This window comes from Amblyomma americanum, chromosome 8, assembly GCF_052857255.1.
Source record: "Amblyomma americanum isolate KBUSLIRL-KWMA chromosome 8, ASM5285725v1, whole genome shotgun sequence".
Taxonomy (NCBI): domain Eukaryota; kingdom Metazoa; phylum Arthropoda; class Arachnida; order Ixodida; family Ixodidae; genus Amblyomma; species Amblyomma americanum.
The window spans coordinates 15,926,313-15,946,010 of NC_135504.1; the positions used below are offsets into that span (position 1 = coordinate 15,926,313).

At 45.8% G+C, this 19,698-nt stretch overlaps 1 protein-coding gene across 1 annotated transcript in view; it reads left to right on the forward strand.

Moving 5' to 3' along the window:
* The window catches only part of LOC144100964 (ATP-binding cassette sub-family C member 2-like), a 58,467-nt gene extending 39,461 nt beyond the window's left edge, over positions 1–19,006 (forward strand). Inside the window, exons 20-27 of the mRNA XM_077633905.1 lie at positions 1,406–1,716; positions 5,270–5,602; positions 6,833–6,934; positions 9,690–9,860; positions 11,934–12,092; positions 13,173–13,339; positions 15,263–15,457; positions 17,049–19,006. Of these exons, the coding sequence (XP_077490031.1) occupies positions 1,406–1,716; positions 5,270–5,602; positions 6,833–6,934; positions 9,690–9,860; positions 11,934–12,092; positions 13,173–13,339; positions 15,263–15,457; positions 17,049–17,199 (1,589 nt within the window). The 3' untranslated portion in view covers positions 17,200–19,006. The remainder of the gene's footprint in view (positions 1–1,405; positions 1,717–5,269; positions 5,603–6,832; positions 6,935–9,689; positions 9,861–11,933; positions 12,093–13,172; positions 13,340–15,262; positions 15,458–17,048) is intronic.
* The last annotated feature ends 692 nt before the right edge of the window (positions 19,007–19,698 follow it).

The window sequence follows — 19,698 nt, forward strand, 5'->3', positions numbered from 1 at the left end:
ACCTTCTCGACCAATACTGAATTAGTGTGACACGCGCACAGCTTTTCCTCCTAAAGTCGGCTCTAACGCTGCCGCGTTAATAAGGCGGTCCAGGCTAGTCAATTGTCGTCTACTCTGAAAGGTTTTAGCGCTTATTCGTGGCTTATGCTACAATATGTGAAGAGATATCATGAAATATCACACCCTTGCCGCTTCGCACACGACTGCCATTACAAACGAGGAACGTCCCAAAGCGACTCAGACTGTGAGAGACGCCGTAGTAAAGGGCTCCGGAAATTTCGATTAACGTGCACTGACATCGCGCAGTACGCAGGCCCCTCGAATTTCGTCTCCATCGAAATTCGGCCGCCGCGGCCGAGATCGAACCCGTGTCTTTCGGGCCAGCAGCCGAGCGCCATAACCACTCAGCCACCGCGGCGGCCCAAAAGGGTGCACAATAAGGCATACACAAGTATAATACGCGCAAGCAAAAAAGTGTTAGGGGTTTATAGAAGATAAACCGAGTAGACGTGGCATGTGTTCATTCTTCAACTAGAGGGGGCGCTTAAGCTCCGCCTTCTGGGTATGACGTGATATCTTTAGTGGGTTACTGCCCATATATGCAGAATTGGTCGCTCTCTACTTAACATCCATAGATCGCGGCGAGTCCTCATACCACTACCAGCGCAGCGGTGCAGCGGTTGAGAGATACGCCACTGCAGGTGGCTGTTTCTGTCACAGCCACCGGTAGAGATTGTGCGACCCATGTTCTTCCCGAGCAACTTACCCCAGCTTACCCGAGAGGGTGCAGTACTTACCCGAGAGTGTAAGCGTGAATGCAGTGCTTACCCGTCAGTGTAAGGGTGAATGCAGTACTTACACGGGAGGGTAAGCGTGAATGCAGTACTTACACGAAAGGGTAAGCCTGGGTTAGTTGGGAGCACAGGACAAGATTTTTGCTCGGGGCTGGTACGTCTGGGGAAGTGCTTTCGCCCGAAAAGCGTACACTAGCTGTGCCTAGTTTTCGTTTTTGCTTGCGCGTATTATGCTTGCACACTCTACTTGCACTTGTAAACATTGTGCTTGCTTACAATGCAGTCTTTCTGCACTCGTCGATAATTGTGGATACGTGAATGCAGTACTCACACTGGCGGGGCGAGCTCTTGTAGGCTTCTACTGTACGTCCATTTCCATGCTTCGTCCGTGTAGATAGCTAGACCAACTTGCACTGCAGTGTTCACGTCATAGTACAAAATAACACATTGAAAGTGAGCCTTTCTCGCTTAATTGCAACTATGACTTTAAAAGGTGCGTGCACAATGCCATGCCAAGCAGCTCTTCAGAAAGTACGTGGCTTGTTGCTTGCGCATTCTGCGCATGCACGAAATCGAACTGAGTTTTCGCGACAAGGAGCGAATGTTTGCAGTGGCGCTCCGCATCGTTGGAAGCGTGCTGCTGGCCTTATCTGCGAAGCGCCTGTCGCAGTCCCTGCACGACGACATGCTGAGTCAGGTGCTGCGTAGTCCCGTGTCCTTCTTTGACCAGTCGCCGACGGGGCGCATAGTGAACCGCTTTTCGGCCGACATCGACTACGCTGACACGCGCACTTTCCTGAGCGGCAAGCAGTGCGTCCAGAACACGCTCATCACGTTGGCCAAGGTGGCCGTCGTGGGCACGCAGTCTCCCGTCGTGGTCTGGATAACGCTAATCGTGGCCGTCGTCGTTTTCTACGGAGTGGTGAGCCCGTTTTCTGTTATTTTGTTGGGAAGCTTTACGGGGACAAAATGAAGCGCGATATGCCCTGCTCCAAGTCTTGCAGGTAGTGACCGCGGATCCGGATCATGAGAGGGAAATAAATAGAAGAAAAAGAATGGGGTGGAGCGCATTTGGCAGATTCTCTCGGATCATGAATGGCAGGTTACCAATATCGCTAAAAAAGTAAACAGCAGCTGTACCTTGCTTAAAATCAGTTGCTGGGCGAGTTGGTACTTCATGCTAACATTCACAGCGCAAGACGAACACGGACACGAGGGGAGACACCACAAAGCGCCGACTTCAACAAAAGTTTATTGCTGTGCGAGCGACTATATATGGTGTACAGCGGGCATGCGCAGCAACGAAAAGGTACAATCATTCATGAGCATCTGGTAGCGGCGCCACATCGCAAGCGAACACATAATTTTCTGCACCCGACAAAAAAAAGAAAAAACAAAAAGCTAAAAAACCTAAAAAGCAGTACGCGCACAAGAACGTCGAAGCCATAATACTCATTCCGGAATTCGCAAGATATGCCGCTCCTTATCACTTAACAGCAATGATGGAGTGCTGACACAGTGATCCCTTTTTTTTGCAATCTCTGCAGCCTCAGCAATCTCCCTGGCTGTTTTGCTTATGCACTTGTGAAGGATGGTGGTTCCTCCCAAAGAAGGACCACGTTCCTTGCACTGTTGGCAATCACGGCAGTGTATGCCGAGATGACGAGATGCCCCGATGAAGCTGTTGTTATGTTCCATGAGCCTCTCGTTGAGGCACCTGCCTGTTTGGCCAATGTAGGCTCGTCCGCACTAACCTACGGGGCAGAAACGTGTAGACTAACATAATAATAATAATAATAATAATAATAATAATAATAATAATAATAATAATAATAATAATAATAATAATAATAATAATAATAATAATAATAATAATAATAATAATAATAGGTTTTTGGGGAAAAGAAATGGCGCAATATCTGTCTCATATATCGACGGACACTTGAACCGCGCCGTAAGGGAAGGGATAAAGGAGGGAGTGAAATAACAAAGGAAGAAAGAGGTGCCGCAGTGGAGGGCTCCGGAATAATTTCTACCACCTGGGGATCTTTAACGTGCCCTGACATCGCACAGCACACGGGCGCCTTAGCGTTTATCCTCCAGGGTTTAACTTCAACTGAGGACAACGCAGCGTGCTATGGAAAGGAAAATGATGGGTGTAACGTTGAGAAAGAAAGAGGGCAGAGTAGGTCAGCGAACAAACGGGGCTTATTTACATATGCTAGTCGAAATCAAGAAGAAGGGGTTTGGGCAGGGCATGTAATGCGAAGGCAAGGTAACTGATGCTCGTTAAGGGTAATAGACTGGACACTAAGAGAATGCAGGCGCGGCAGGGGGTGGCAGAAAGTTAGGTGGGCAGATGAGATTAAGAAGTTTGCGTGCATGAGGTGGCCGCAGCTGGCACAGGACCGAGTTAATTTGAAAGATATGGCGGAGGCCTGTGTCCTGCTTGGGGCGCAGTAATGATGAGGGTGATGATGTTGAGTGTAGGCCTTGTGCAAGGATCAGCGACACTGTTGTCTCTCTCTCATCAACACTTAGATCCACTAATTTCGAGTTCCGTGGTTCAGGGCTGCTTCGTGTAGACACATTTGGGCGACCAAGATTGAACGATTAGACACGGACAGAGTACTACATCAACCTGCCCTCTGTGTCATATACGTTTAAGGGTACAAACTCTACCAAGCCCAAACTCTGTATTAGCCCGGAGCCACTATATGTCATGGTCTTTCCGGAGTAAAAAAATTGCCGCGATACATGCGAAAGTATTTGCATAGAATAGACTGCTATGACCAGAACTTTCATCACTTCGGGACTTTTCTTCAGAAGGCATAAGTACTTTATGTCGTCGTGCCTTTGTTGATCACGGCGGTATGCCAAATTGCCGTCGCGAAACAGTAATGCGCATTCAAACCTACGCCATGAGTTTATTATGCTGTGCAGATGTCACGTATGCACCGGTGGTGTGCGCTCCTACACCCTTAAAGTGTGTGGGGGGTACCAGTGCCGGTCTTTCAGGAGATGCCCTCGACTTAGCATCAGAAGCTCAGGCTTGGAACCCAGCTACCAAGTGACAAGGGTGGTGGTCGTTTGGTGCCCAGATTTCGCCTGTTGCAAGCGAGAGAATTGGTCGGAGTCAAAGGGTCACAAAACAAAATCAAGCTTTGTGGCGCAGCCAAGAGAAGGTAGAGAGAATTTACAAAGCACCCATAAAAACATGTGCATGGCGTTCTCCAAGCCCAGTGCAATGCAATACGTAACAGAGACTTCAGCACAATCTAGACTGCACAACAACTATGCCCCAATACTCAAGAGAGGCAAGTCAAATAAGCACAAATCGTTTATCGGGCATTGTGACAGTCCGACAACCGCTGGGTCACGATGAGGCCACCCCGAAGACTGGCGCTCTCTCGTTCGCAGATCTGCGGTTGGGCGAGGGGCGTTTCCTCGCAAGTCGTGCAGGAGCACTTCCTTGACGTCCAAGCGGCATAGGCTGGCTGCTGGCGCTAAACGTCCCTCATTTCCCAATGAACCCTAAAACTCCCCTAGACGTCCTGTGGACGTCCAGGACGTCAATGGGACATCTAAGGGAGTTTCAGTGCCCATTGGGTTTATAGGGTGCGCCGAGTCTGCATTTTCGCGCCAAAGTAGGCGCGCGCATACAGTATACATCAGAAAGAGAGAGTACCAGCTAAAGACCCCCCACATATCTCGCTATGCCAGCGTCCACATTGCTAATATCACTGGTCTGTAGTGTGTAAGCGCGTCACTTGTCGGTTACAACGTAGTGTCACATGGAAGCCGATGCTGCTCTCAGCAGTACCAATGCTCGTGATGCCTGTTTGCACCAATTACTGCAAAAAAGCAGAGGGAAATCGGAAGCAATTAATCTGATTTATTGCAGAGATCATTGCACGGAATGCTGCCCGCTAGGCACTCCGGCGCCTGCGTCTTATGATGGGGCCAAAAACTGCGCGCTGTGATGCATAGGTCTCGGCCAAGGAGTTTGTACCGGGCAGTAGACGCTCGCGAAAACGTGCTGTCGCTTCTTATGTCTGTGACGCGGGTGCGGGAGTGGGCGTATTCTTTGCGGTGTTACTCTACGACGAGCAGTCCCGCGGTGTCCAATGAATTTCTTCTTCGGCGTGATTGCGCTGAGGTTGTAACAGAATTCCCAGACGTGCAAGTTGGCAAGGATCTATATTGAAAAACTTCGCACAAAAAACGAACACAAACAAATGTGTGTTGCTGCCGCAGATGTGTGTTGCTTCTTGATTTCTCAGTGTGTGTCTGTTCTTTGAATGCAGTGTTTCGCCATATATTACATGCTTCACATGAAACTTTTCACAGCGTTAGATGGCCGTGGATTCAAGGATTTTATTTTCTTGTTTCATTATATATTGCATGCTACACATGAAACTTTTCCCAGCGTTAGGTGGCGGTGGATTCGAGGATTTTATTTTCGCTACTTGCAGAATGTGGCGATGAAGGCTTCGCATCGCTGCCGCTTTGCCGAAAGCCTGGGAACGTCGCGGCTCCTGCAGCACACGACAGAGACCGTGGACGCATTGAGCAGTGTGCGAGCGTATGGCGTGGCCAACAGGTTTCAGGGACACTTCTTCCGCCTCTCGGACATCATGATGCGAGGCTACACGAGTTACACCGTCACATGCTTCTTCGTGCGCACCCTGACGGCCACTGCTGGATTCCTGGTGGTGATGTCCACGCTGTTGGCCAACACTGTATTCGCAGGCTCCGGACAACCAGACCCTAGCAGTCTTGGCCTGGCCCTCAGCTCGGCCTGCTCAGTACGTGTCTCAGTTTTCAACGACAGCAGTGTAGGGGAATTTTTCTCCGAGATGACGAGTGTGGCACTCAATATATATTACTGAGTAACAAACATTGCTAAAACTGCGTTTAAAATCACTTGTACTGTGTCTTTCTTAACATTTTCTTGTGTCTTTTTTGCGCTATTATTTCATCCGAAATCTACGCACAGTCTTGCCCCACTGCGGGTTTTGCTTGAAAAATAACGCGAAGAAAAAAAAGGGTATGTAAAGCAGCCCATGAAAAGTACATTTGTTTTTCGATAGGTGGCGGTGCATTGGCAGTGGTAAGCAAATATGTCTACCTAGGGCAGGTAGCAACTGCAGAACCAGACCGCGAGGGCGGAACAGCTAGAATATTTGAACAGTAGGATGGAGTGCATTTTGTATGTGTGCTAAAGTCATGAGTAGCAGGTTACTAAATTGTGGTATAACGGCTAGTGGTTGCAGACTACCGCGGTTTATTGAAAGCTCCCGGTAGCCTCGGAGGGTGCAAAATGGGAGGAAAGCGGTGTCTTGGACTTACGTTGTACAGCCGCGAGTAAAAAACTGAGAGGTGATCGTAAAATGTGATGCAGCATTTGTGCGTCTGTAGTGCGATTTTACTTCCGTCTGTTCAATTTTGCTGTAAATGTTCGTCTTTTATTTGCATCTCTCCGACGTCTTGGTCCCTCTAGGGGAGCTATATACCTCAGCGTCTCCTTCTCTCTCTTCCTCCTCTCCCTCTTGCCTTCCCATCTCAGAATACTTCGCTCCGCCCACACAGCCCTCCGATCACAACGCCCAAGTAGTGCGCTTTTGCGAAAAAGCCCACACCTCTTCTTCAACGCCCTCTGTGTTTCCTCGCAGTTTCAACTCTGTTATAAACTAACTTGTCCATCCAAAAAAGTACCTCATATGGTCGCTTTGTGGCACTACATGCTCTCGACATGCCTTAGCTTCTGGCTGAACCAAAGTTAGTGCATATTGCATGCACACGAAGATGATCATTTGTCGTCATAACTGCATGACGCAAGCGCCCAGAAGATTTCTGATACAGTTCCTGGAATATGACTTCTTAAAAGTTGTACTCCTATCGGGAGGCCTCAACAAGTTGTTCATTTGTTCTCTTCAATGACGGCGTGACGCAACAGTGAGGGACACACGAAAAAATTCGTCTTCCCACACGCCCACTTTTTTTCCACTCGTTTGTGATTTTTTTGCCTGGAACAGGTGCCCCTGTCACTGATGCTGCTTTGCGTGATGCTGTTCAACGTGCTGCAAATGATCGTCTCCTTTGAGCGGTGCGTGGAGTACACCGAGCTCCCTGCAGAGGTGGGTTATTACTGTTATTACAGTTAGAGCTGGTGTGAACACACAACCTTGCATGCAGACTTCACCTGGTTGTATGCCTCTTTTCCGAAAGTAGCAGTTGCCTGAAGCGCTATTACGGGATCACCACTTAGCACTCTCTGCGCGACACAGTCACGACTTCAGAGACAAGTAATAGTGAGTAGGTGGCGCTCCTCGAACGTGCAATTTTAATTTCATTTTTTTGTCTACCTAAGGTCCTGTCCGGGTCTAATTCGTTGACAAGTTGGGCATATCCAATTTAAAGTCTCTTTTTTTCCTTTTGGAGGCCACTGCGACAAAATATAGCTTTCTTTTCGAACAATAGTGGCATGAAGATTACTCAGGTAACACGTTGAACTGGAACATGTATGTTGTGACAAGGAAACTTACGCACTTCTGTGCTACCCTAGGTAATGTGGAGAAGGGACAAAAAACACATGGCGCTGTATTGGACAATGTCGAAATTGTGCCGCTTGTAATCATGTGGTTGAGGTATTAAAGGGAGCGGTTGTGCTTGTGTAATGGAGCGTAGTATGGCTGTCGTTGCCACCTTATCAACTCCAAGGAAGCACGTAAACTTCACGAATTTTGTTTTTCTTTCACATTGTTAAGTTTTAGGCCGATAGCCTCAGCTGTCTGGTCGAATTTTATAAAAGTGTTCTGAACACAGGGTTAACCGTTAACCAGATTAAACACACCTGCTAACTATTTGTAACGAAGTGTCTGTCGAGAACAATATTCAACAACAAACATCCTGTCCACTGGCACTCTTCAGAAGCCATTGTTCTTGCGATCTGAAGAGATCTTCCGTAACCTCGGCCTTCTGGACACATCAGCTGGCATTGCCGACAGACCCACTGCTGCCTCGGCACATTCTTCCAACAGTCTCACATCTCACACATGAACTCTCTTGGGACTCAAGGAAAGAAAGCTTCATGGAGATTTGTACGAACAGTCCTAAAGCAGCAGTTTACGTCCGATGAGCAGTAGTACGACGGAATAGGGAAAAAAACAGTGAGGACTTTCTTAGTGCGCATCCAGTTTCGCTGCTAAATGTCACGTCGTCTCTTTCCTGGACAAAATAATGAACGACAACATCACAAACATATACACTTATTCTTTAAGCGTACTCGCGACAGTTACCTCTAAAAATAAAGTCGTTCCACTAGTTGGGGCCATCATACACAATATTGCCGCGAATCTTTGCAGTGTTTGTTCCTTTTTTTCAAATCTGCCGCCACGCCACCTTATCGCTTTGTTTGCGACGCAAGACACGACTAGATTGATCTCGATTGATCGCAGTCAGGCAGAGCTGATTATACGTTGTTCCCCAGTGTTCTAGTAACTTTGCACGCTTTATCTCGAAAGTTCGCTATCGGCTTTAAATTGAGCACGGTCGACAGCGGCGGGCATTCTGTTCGACGACCGCAGAGCACGTTTGTAGCTACGCCGCCGCCGAGTGATTCAGTTCATTGTGGGTGCAAGTCAGCCCCAAATAAAGCTTTGTTTAGACGTCATCTTCTCTGTCGGTCTGCTCTTCGGATTGCAGTCACCACTTCATGACAATATAATAAAGTAAATCACAAGCTGCACCTTGTAACAACTATGTGAGAAAAATTACAGTAATACACCCCAGAAAGTTTTCATAAAGTGATTTTATGTTGTATTCGCACTGTAAATGCATATTTAACACAAAGCTTTATTCTCATAAAAGAAAAAAACTACATACGACCAATGCGGAGAAGTGGTCTCCACAAGCCACCTTATAATTTCGTGCACAAAACTCGAGAACGCACAGAAACCCATTTCCAGCAATCTTATGATGAACTTTCCGCATACGCATTAGTAGGGAAAATTACATTAGTCAAAGTTCAGCAGGGCTGATAGATAAAGATTTCAATTTTCAGCCTCCTCACTCGGGTTTCAACGCTGACCTGTTTTAGTATTTCGGGTCTTTTCTAATACGTGGTGATTGACGATTCATTCGTGTGACGATTGCTGCTTTTGGATTTTGTTAGGTTTTGTTTGCTATTTACAAGCGTTCCCGTCTCGATTAAAGTTTCAGGAGCGATTCAACCCTTGTCCTTGTGTTCTTTCATCATCTGTTTGTCGTTTTAGGCGCTTTTTCAACCATACATTCCATTATACCCTAGGTTACACCGAGGGTGTAAAAGGACCGACTTAACCTTTCGCTTGATGCAAGGTGGCCTTATTTGCTTATGCGCCATAAAACAGACCCTAACGCCAGCTTCATTTTTTGTACTAATTTTCTGAACAAAACAGCTTATGTTTTTGCAGTGTTCAGAGCCCTGCAGCTGCCGCTATACTCCTAATTTCGCTCTTTGCTTTGCTACAATGGTCGCTACTGCCTGTTCAGTGTATTTATTCAAACTACCATCGTTGAAGCTACCGCGAAGAAACCGCACAGTTCGTGTGGGTGCTAGCATTGCGTTTCAGCGGATGCCCGGATCAGCACCTGCTTTGCACCTACGTCTATTTTCTTCATTTGGCTAGAAACCAAATGAAAGTCTTCACTAATTTTGTTTGAAAGGTGTTCTGTGTGCGCTTTTCGGGGGAACCGATCTCGCTGCCGAAAACGAGGTGCCCTGAAGTGGCGGACCATTCAAGGGTAACAAATCGATACTGTCATTGCAAAGCGATAATGAAAATTTTGAATTTGTCATGATGTGTTGGTTGTAGTCATTCATGCGCCGAAATTGTTTTCTTCGCTGTTTAGAGTGACGTCTCACCCACGGGCTACAAAAACAATCCGTCGCTGGTCTCGACTTTGTCAAGCTGGCCAAGCGAAGGAATGGTGGAGTTCCAGAACTACTCAACCTCCTATCAACCTGGTGTGCTGCCCAATGTGCTCAGCGACATCACGTTCGTTATCAAACCGATGGAAAAGGTATGTGCACGCATGCTATCAACTGCTTCTCGCAAATGTTATATCCTATGTAGGAGATTGCGGCAAAACGCATGACTGAATGGTGTACGATTGCAGTAAAGTATCCAGACGTCTATCTCGACGACTACCTCTTTTGGAACACCCACTTTGCCTACACCTGCAAGAAACTTTGCGCTTATTGTGCCTACTGTTTAATATAAACTGTTATATGCCCTTCTGAATAACAAAACACGATAACACACGCCTTAGCCTGCATTAGGCTACGATACGGAATAACAATTTATGGGCACTGTGCAGGTCGCTGGCCCGATAGAGAGACGCTATATTACTTTCACTTTTGACGAACATATATCGTGATTTCAGCCTGATTGCAGAAGTGGACTGCTTTAAAATTCTTTCGACGCCAAATTAAGATAATACTGTAATGTGCGTGGTGTTTTAAAACACTTTTGATCCAGTGATATCCTAGTGCTGTATATTGACCCTGTCCCGAAAGACTGTTTCTGGCGTCCATGATGTTCCACAAGGCATGTCACTAGAATTCCCGCTCATTACGTTCCTACCTACTTCAATAACTTGTCCCCCGTGTCTTTCGGGTAAAAACTGAATACAAAGTAGAGATTGCTGCGGCATCTGTTTTGCGACGACTAATCTTTGGATTTTTCTTTTGCTTATCTGAACAGCTATAGCGTTCCTACATATGCAATCGCCTTTGTATACCTGGCAGCCCTATCGATCTGTGCTTGTGTCCAGTGCTCTTATAACTATTTCGTCGACCCACACTGCTCTGACTCCGTGTTTTATTTTGTTACGGTCAATGAGATATTTTCTTCACAGTCTCTGTATAAATTTCAATGCTTTTTGTTTCGTGTATTATACGCGAGATCTATGATTATTTTTTCCTATACGTGCACCAGTTATAGCTTCTGATTTCCAGGCACTGCTTCTCAAGCCATTGATGGCTTTGGCACGCCTGAATATATTTACTGTTTTAGTTGGAACAACAGCAGTATTATTAATGTTATTATTATCAATTCCTCGGACGGAATATAAAATTGATTTCAGCTAAGGTAATTAAGTCTGGAGCTCCACGTGTTTGTGTTGACCTCTCAGATACAAAACAAATTTACTCTTTCAGGCGCTTTGCACACATGTGTATATTGCGAACTCGCAACATTTTTTTCAAAGTCTGGTTTAGCTAGCACTAATTTGTATGCTTCAGGCAGATTTTGGCATCCTTCATCTTGCTAATAGGGCGATTTTTATGTCACCTAGAGAACGCAGGAAAAACTATTTCACAGAACAGCGATCTCGGTATAACGTCTGCCGCGAATTTCTTGGTGACAGATTTTGACGCGTGTGTTAGTTTTTTCTTTAGTGCAAAACCACCTCTGGACGCAGTCCCCGGGTTTCGGCGGTGGGTATTTGTGTGAATCCACTGAGTAGCATGTGTAACTGGCTCAATGGACACCTCAGTCACGCTATGAATAGCCGGTGGCGTCTACCTGCAACCTGAGGCAGTTATGCGGCTCTCCTTTTCTCAATTCCAGCGGAGGGTTTATACTTGACTCTAGTTTATAAGCTCCGTTGATTTATGTTGAGGAAATCGAATAACTGGCTCCCTGGTTCAGTGGACACCTAAATCGCGCTTTGAGGTACGTAGTGGCGATGTCCACCTGCAAAATGCCGCGCTTTCGCACTATATTTCGTGCTTAGCACATGCTAAATCGCCAGTCGTTTTTTCCTCCAATTTCTTGCGCCATGTGCGTCTTCGAAATACAAAATGGTTCCACGATTCCTGAGGTGTTGTTTCATAAATCCTGGTGTTTTAACATAACAGTTTCTATCTAATATGCAGTTCCCAAGAACATTACGTGTGTTCCCGTAAAAAAAATGAACCACTAGCTGATGTTTATTTTTGTTTGAAAATTTATCAATTTGTTTCTTGTATGCTATTTAGACCGAAAAATAGTTGCTTTCAATCGAAATAACGAATGGCGCCCAATGGGGTAAGGGTTGCTTGCAGGCATAGTCTGCGCTATTTCAGTAAGAAAGAACTGATCACACTTCCAGATCGGAGTCGTGGGTCGGACGGGTGCGGGCAAGTCTTCGCTGGTGCTGGCCCTCCTGCGCATGCTCAAGGCATCTGAGGGCCGCATCCTCATCGACGATGTCGACATCGCCGACGTGCCGCTCCGAAAACTGCGCAGGAGCATCACAGTCATACCACAGGTGACTGAGCACGGTATTTTGAATGTAGTAATGTTGTAGTTATAACAGAGTAACTTGCTGGGTTATTAAGTCTTTTCTTCATAATATAGCTGGATCATCGAGTTGTCACTCTCCCAGTGACTACCAACCTCTGTCCGTTTCTGCTAAAGCCACCGCGGTGGCTCAGTTGTTATGGTGCTTGGCTGCTAGCCCGAAAAACGTGGGTTCGATCCCAGCCACGGCGGTCACATTTCGATGGAGGCAAAATGTCCAAACTCCCGTGACTTATCTCGACCAATCCCCATTACTCATTGCAGCAGATAGGCCACCTGCTCTTCGTGACACATACGGACGGACGCCAGCTTTTCTAGAGGAAGAGACCGACCATCTAATGTTATCGCATTCATTCAAATTTGGCGGAATCAATTTGGTAGGTACTCTAAATTCGTTAATAGAAATTTACCGGCATCTTTCAAGAGGAAAAGATAATACAGTTGCATCTTGCCAGTAACCACCCACTGGGTGGAAATCTGAAGAATAACCAAAATGCTCGCAGTTTCGTGTACACGAAAGACAACGCAGCGGGGTATGGGATGTGAAACGACATGTGTAATGTTAAGAGAAAGAAAGAGGGCAGTGTGCATTAGACATCAAACTCATGTTGATAATACATTAACAAATAAAGAAGAGGAAATGGTCTCAGACTGGTTTGCGCAGAACCAATCACAGATGGTCCTTCATGATAACGGAGTGCATTCCATGAAAAGGGTAACATGGCCAGAGGCGGCAGGAATAAGATAAGCAGATTAGATAAGAAAATTTTATTCTACACGGCTGGAGCAGACCAGAACTAATTGGAGGTCAGTGGAAGAGGCTGTTGTACATACATGAACGTAACCAGAGCTTTTTTTTTATTACCTGAGTACAGGTATCGCCACCCGATTCTTGGCCGATCCCTGCAGGGATCGGCCAAGAATACCCACACATGTGTGGGTATGCGCCATCTTTTGATAGGCTAACAACAACAACTGAAGACGATGATTTTGATTCGCTTCCGCAAACGGCTGCGACATCTCCTGACTAAGGTTTGTAACCCTGCAGGACCCCAGCCTCGTGAGAGGGACTCTGCGGATGAACCTGGACCCCACAGACTCGCACTCTGACGCAGACATCTGGGAGGCCTTGGAACGGTCACACCTCGCCAGTGTCGTCTCTAGTGACGCAAGAGGGTTGCTATTAGAGACCACAGATGGCGGCACTAACCTCAGGTGAGACATCCGAAATGCGATCATGATGTGATTAATCGTGGAACATCGTTAAGTATGTCCAAAGGCGAGTAATGTTAGGCTCACTTAACCGGTACCTGCTCCCTGGGTGTAACCTCATGGAAAGATTATTTTTGTGGGAGTTGATACTCTCATTTGCCTGTCCTCCCCTTCCTCCCTTCTAGTCTTAATAACTGGCCTCTACGGGAATAAAAATCGCCTTAAAAAGAAAACTGTCATGGCAGAAGAAAACAATTTGATATACTTTCCGCCGCAATTCGAAACATAAAATTCCTAGACTGCGACGAACGCAAGTACGCGCCTTCCGTTCTGTACATTTATGCATCATCACGCAAGAGACTCTACCATTGCGATTAAGTGGGAGTAGGCATTTGTGAACGCCACTCCCAGCCACAGGCGACACAACAGCGTGTGAGATGTGTGGGTGCGACGAAACTATAGAACACCTTCTTTGTAACTGCCCTCGGTTTCAGCGTGAGCGTGCACTCCTGGCTGCAACACTCCGCCGTTTAGATCCTCGGCCCCTAAGTGAAGCCAAGATTCTGGGTCCTTGGAGTAAGCCTTCATCGCAGAGGAGAGCATTGAAGGCACTTTTCAAGTTCTTGAAGGACTCAGGACTGGTTGCAAGGTTGTGAACTATCAGTGTATGCCCTGTGTACCCTGCAAGTAATGGCCAACGGACATGTGGAAAAGTGGTCATCTCCCTTTGTTCTATCCCCTTTCTATCTCTCCCTCCGTTCCCTTTCCCACATGTAGGATAGCATACCGGGCGCTGTCTAGTTAACCTCCCTGCCTTTCCGTTTATCTTTCTCTCTCTCTCTCTCTCTATGCATCATCACTTTCAAAGTGACAGGTATTTATAGGATGCACCGCGGAATGGTAACCAAGGTATAAAAAGATCTACCATTCGTTCTTGCGATTAAACTGAGGCAGTTATGCTGACGATGCGCAAGGGGAGGTAAAATTTGCTGGTGGGCTAAATTCAGAAAACATAAATAAGCTTAAAAATACCTGAGATTAAACGAAAAGCTTGAAATGCTAAATGGCGGTCCAGCACAAAAGCACGCACAAATCTTATATTTCGCTTAATAAAACACGTTGCGGGGCTAGTTGGTGATGCATTTTTGTTTTCTTGAAATTAAACAGCGCTACATATTTAGACAAATACACAGACAGCGCCAGTCTTCTCATGTCTTATATGCAGCGTTGTTTAATTTCAAGAAATTTTATAATTTTCACAGAAATTTGGAGCAGGTGTGGGCACCCTGTATAGTATGACCGTAGATTCCAGCGGTAACTTGGTTCTCGAAGGAAATGCTGCAAAGCTAAGCATCAGCCATATCGGGCATAGCAGCACCATTCATGGATGGCTGTACCACGCCGCACATGATGTTCCAAATTTACCCGAAAAGCGCTTTCCATTTCGATCCTGTCTTATGTAGATGCCGGCAGTAAGGATAACTGTACAACCGATGAAAAGTCGTCTCACGCATTCCGGTGCTAACAACTAACTAAACCTCCGATTTTTCAGCAACTGCTATTGGGGACATGTTTCGCAATTCTGTGACGTTGCCGTTGGCGTAACACTACGCCACACTGATTGCATGGACTGAGTGCAGTGACACCATGCATGACGTCAATGCAAAGCGTCATGGCAATGCGCCATGTTCAATGGCCCAACACAAAACACAGTGACAGCATGCCGACGTCATACGAACTCTACCAGAAAATGAAACCAATAAATAACGTATTAACTGTAGTCACCACCGCAACACCTGTCTCTAAATCTTGCGATACGCAGAGTCACAACCATTCTGTGAGTGTTGCCCTCGCTAGCGCTTCCACTACCAGGGATAATACATCCAAGCGCGTGCCAAACAATAGTCATTTGTTGCACTGTCGCAGCGTGGGGCAGCGGCAGCTGGTGTGCCTCGCTCGCGCCCTCCTGCGAGGGTCCAAGGTACTCCTGCTGGACGAGGCCACGTCCCAGATGGATGGCGACACAGACCGCCTCATCCAGGCCACGCTCAGGGAGGCCTTCGCGAGCTGCACACTCCTTACGGTCGCTCACCGAATCCACACGGTGCTAGACTACGACCGGTAAGATAACCAAGTGGGGCTTGGCCAGGAAAGGCAATTCATACTGGCATCTGTATCGTTTGATTGATCATTTCTTTTGCTCAACATAAAAGGAGGATGGGACTTCTAGAACCAATAAGTGAGCCTTCTAATGATTGCAGTGACTATCATAATCGTATCAACGTGTTTCCAAGCCCTCCCTTTCTAGTGCTGTTCTTTGTACCTGTATGCCGTAAGCTGTACCATACGCCAGATAACTTATTAAACGGTTCAGAGCTTGACTAAAGCGCCTTTAACTGCCACATGAAACATCGATGATCTTATGGTGTTCGTGTCGCTAATCAGAAAGGCACAATGAATCTCCCAACACAATTATTTAATTTTAAAATTGCGAATGCGCGTTACTTCAAGGGGCCACATGTTGCGGCCATTCGTCCCGATCACCCTCAATCCCACAATGAAAAGTAATCGCACCTCATGGAAGTTCTTTTCAACAGCATCTCAATAATTTTAACACAACGTATCTAAATTGCTGCTGCAAGTACCTCTTCTCTATAAATTATGCCACACCGTTCATTGCATTTTTAGACAAATTGTAACCGCTGACCGCGCTTGTTGGTACCTTCGAGAACAATTTGAAGTTGTCTATCTCTAGCCCAGTGTATCAGCACTTCCAAAAAAAAAAACAGAGTCAGCGCTTCGAATACCTTTCAATTAGAAACAAATTGCGGAAGAAAAATCAATACCGAGAAGCTAAGCAGCCTACTTTGGGACTCGCTGACGCTGAGCGATTACTATTGGTATAAGAAGCACCCATTCAGCTTTGATTTCGCATAAAAACAACTGCGCAGGTTATACTGGTGTTATATATAAAACTAGCAAGAACTTCTGACCATGTCAGAAATCCATGTTAGAAAGCACACCTGAAAAGTTAACAGATGCCAAGGCTGCCGTCCAGCCTTGAACCTACACCAACGTAGGTTCGTGGCCTAATTCATGAACCCGCGAAGTCTGTCCTCTTCCGCTCCGCAAAATTCGGAGGTCGTGGGTTCGGATTCCACGGCTACTGATCCGGAGTTCCCGGGTTCGAACCCGACCGCGGCGGCTGCGTTTTTATGGAGACAAAACGCTAAAGCGCCCGTGTGCTGTGCGATGACTGTGCACGTTAAAGATCCCCAGGTGGTCGAAATTATTCCGGAGCCCTCCACTACGGCACCTTTCTTCCTTCACTCCCCCCTTTATCCCTTCCCTTACGGCGCGGTTCAGGTGTCCGCCGATATATGAGATACTGCGCCATTTAATTTCCCCAAAAAAACAATTATTATTATGGTCGGATTCCACTGGCGGTATGTGGTTGTTCTTCCTTCCACTTTATTATCAGTTGTCTTAAATAGTTACCCTATTAATGCACCAATTAAATAAACATCCCCCCATGCTCCTTGGTTTCTGTGGTCGTTGGCTTCCATCATGTACATCGCATTGAATTTAATGAAGTAAATCGAGGTTTAATTTTTCTAAATCTTGATGCATAGAACTAAATGCTGAGCTAAGTTCAGCGCGTTAATACTGCCTATAAAAATCAGTGACCTATGTTTTTTTAATTTTTTTGCAGGATACTTGTTCTGGAAGAAGGCAAGGTCCGAGAGTTCGATTCCGTCTCCGCACTGCTTTCTGACACATCATCAGCATTCTACAGCATGGCTGTCGAAGCCGGCATCTACAGTACTCTGCCCAAATCAAACCTCACAACCGCCGAGTTATAAACCGCTTTCCCACCGCCCTCGCACGCCATAAATATTTCGCTCCATGTTATACTCTGCTATACTGCACTTGGACTTGCTTAGCAAAACAGCTTTTTGTTCAAGAGATAGTGCACTAATAATGAGCCACCAAATCTGGCTTTCACTGCATATAAGAAGCCTTCGTTCAACCGAATCGCAGTTCATACCTGCCTTTGTCTTAATAATCACAATGCTATGTGCTCAGGTTACCTTATTTCGTCCTGTCGTGCTTCCGTATCTGGCCGAAATTGCATTTGTTTGCTCTTCGAATCTCGGGGAATTGTTAGATTCTTGCATCTTTGATGGCAGAGATAAAATAGCGCAGGATGAGCTAAGCATTACTCACCTTCTTTCAACACTGCCTTTATTTCACTGTACATAAAATAAAAGCGACTGAGAAACAGATGTTCGAGTAACTTTTATTCTGTAGATCTGCCCAAATAGGGGCATGGCTACAAGAAGGTATTTCTGTATGAAAATTAACACACGGAAACGTTCGCGTGATGCATCCTAGGCCCGAAATAAAAGCGCAAAAGAAGCTACTTGTCTTCTTATCTTAGAAACTCATACCCGCAAATTCAGGACAAACCAATTTTTCAGTGGGAAATTGTTTATGAGCGCAATTTATTCATATGTAGTAGGATTCCACTATATTAAACGATATATCCGCAGATCTTTCCGCTGTAGGCTTGCATGCTATTATATTGACGTTTTTGCAACAGTCAGAAACGTTCCTCATTGATTTTCTACTGCAATCTTAACTAGTCTATGCGAGCGATGGACATTCAGGGACAAAAGTTTCTGGACCACGTGTTTCGCAAACGAATTCAGCCGTTGCGTCTGCTATTAGCCAGCGGCTGGAGACCACACTTGTGAAGGTGAAATTCAAAATTTTGTTCTCTCACCTCCACAAGAGCGGTCTTTAGCCGGCGGTTTAATGACAGGGCTATGGGAGCTTTGTTTACGCAATGCAGTCAGGAACATTTTGGAGAAACTTTAAAAAAGGATTTTGCCACTCATCGGAAGAATCGACCGTTCAGTATCTCCATAACAGTATCCTAAAATTTTCCACAGTTGCCTCAGAATTAAAACTGATGTCCAGGAATCCTGGACTTGGTTAATTTCGGAACATGGAAAACTAGGCGAAGTGGGGGAAAAATCGCAAGGAAAGAAGCGAGAGAGGAGGGAATGTAACGATTTTTCACAATAAAAATTACCACTACAAACGCAACAAAAGGAAATTTAAAGTCAGTTAATAACATTGTGCGTCTTGACAGATCGCACGGGAGTGCATACGTTTGTGCATGGTGAATGTATGAGGTGTTCGATTTTGTTTTCAAAATGAGGCAAATCTTGCTTTACAGAAACCGAGAAAAATGCGGAGGCTTTTTATCCGTATATAGCAAAGCGTCGGAAACTGTTATTGGATATATATTTAAAATGTTAGTTATATAACCCATTTAATTCTGAAAGATCAGCGAGCGAACTTACAATTGCATCTGAACTTCACTTAAATTCAGTGTCTGCATTTGGCCCATTTCGAACAAAAACTCCTCATATGTTTCTCCTCGGCATGCGAGTTCAGCGGTGGGAAGTAGGAGGATGTGGTGGCTAAGGCAAAGGTTTTGCAGGCGCTGGCTGTCTGTAAAATTGGGAGCTGTGACGTTGATAGCGATGCCGTGCATCGGGAGCTCAGTGATCACCGACAGCACGCGCCAGCGGCAGAACCACCGTGGCAAGTGACGTGGCTAGTCACATGGTCGAGCCAGCGCAGATCCGGAGCGTCTGAAGGTCAAAGCGACGGAGTTAGCGAAGCTCTCAGAACATGGCGTAGCAAAGCTTTCGCTTTAAAATTCTATAGACATCACTACTCCATGAAAACTGGTGAGTGGTAGAAATGCCCGTTTATTTTCTGCCTTTGCTAGCATATAAAAGCGCTGCTTTCAGTAAAAGCCTGTTTAGAACACAATAATTAATCTATATAGGTCAACTTATGTTTTTCGCCTCGTTTTTTGTACCTCCACAAATTTTACCGAAACTTTCAGGGCAAGTTCCCTGTAGTTTTCTGATCATTTGTGCCAAATTTCGCATCAGTACGACATCATGTTGCAGCACAAATGAATTTTAAAATTCTCCATTTTGTGCCCTCAATCGGGGTGATTACTACGGGCAGCCCTGCGTGTGTGACGTCACAGGTTGGTAAGCTTGCAGATATTCACTTTGCGTTTGATGAAGGACAAACTTTCAAGCTTGTTTTTGATCATTTTAGACAAATAATAACCCAGTCTGTTGATTACAGTCGCCCGTTTAGCCACTGAACAGGCAGACAATAAGTTTTGGGACAGTATCTGTGATGTGGTAGGTTGGTATGTAGTGACATCATAGTTTAACCGAAACCCATTTTCGATTTCTTCTTTTCTGCTGTTCCAAAATACTTTTGTACTCGGTATTTTGAGAAAAGGTTTTTTTGTACCGGAAATA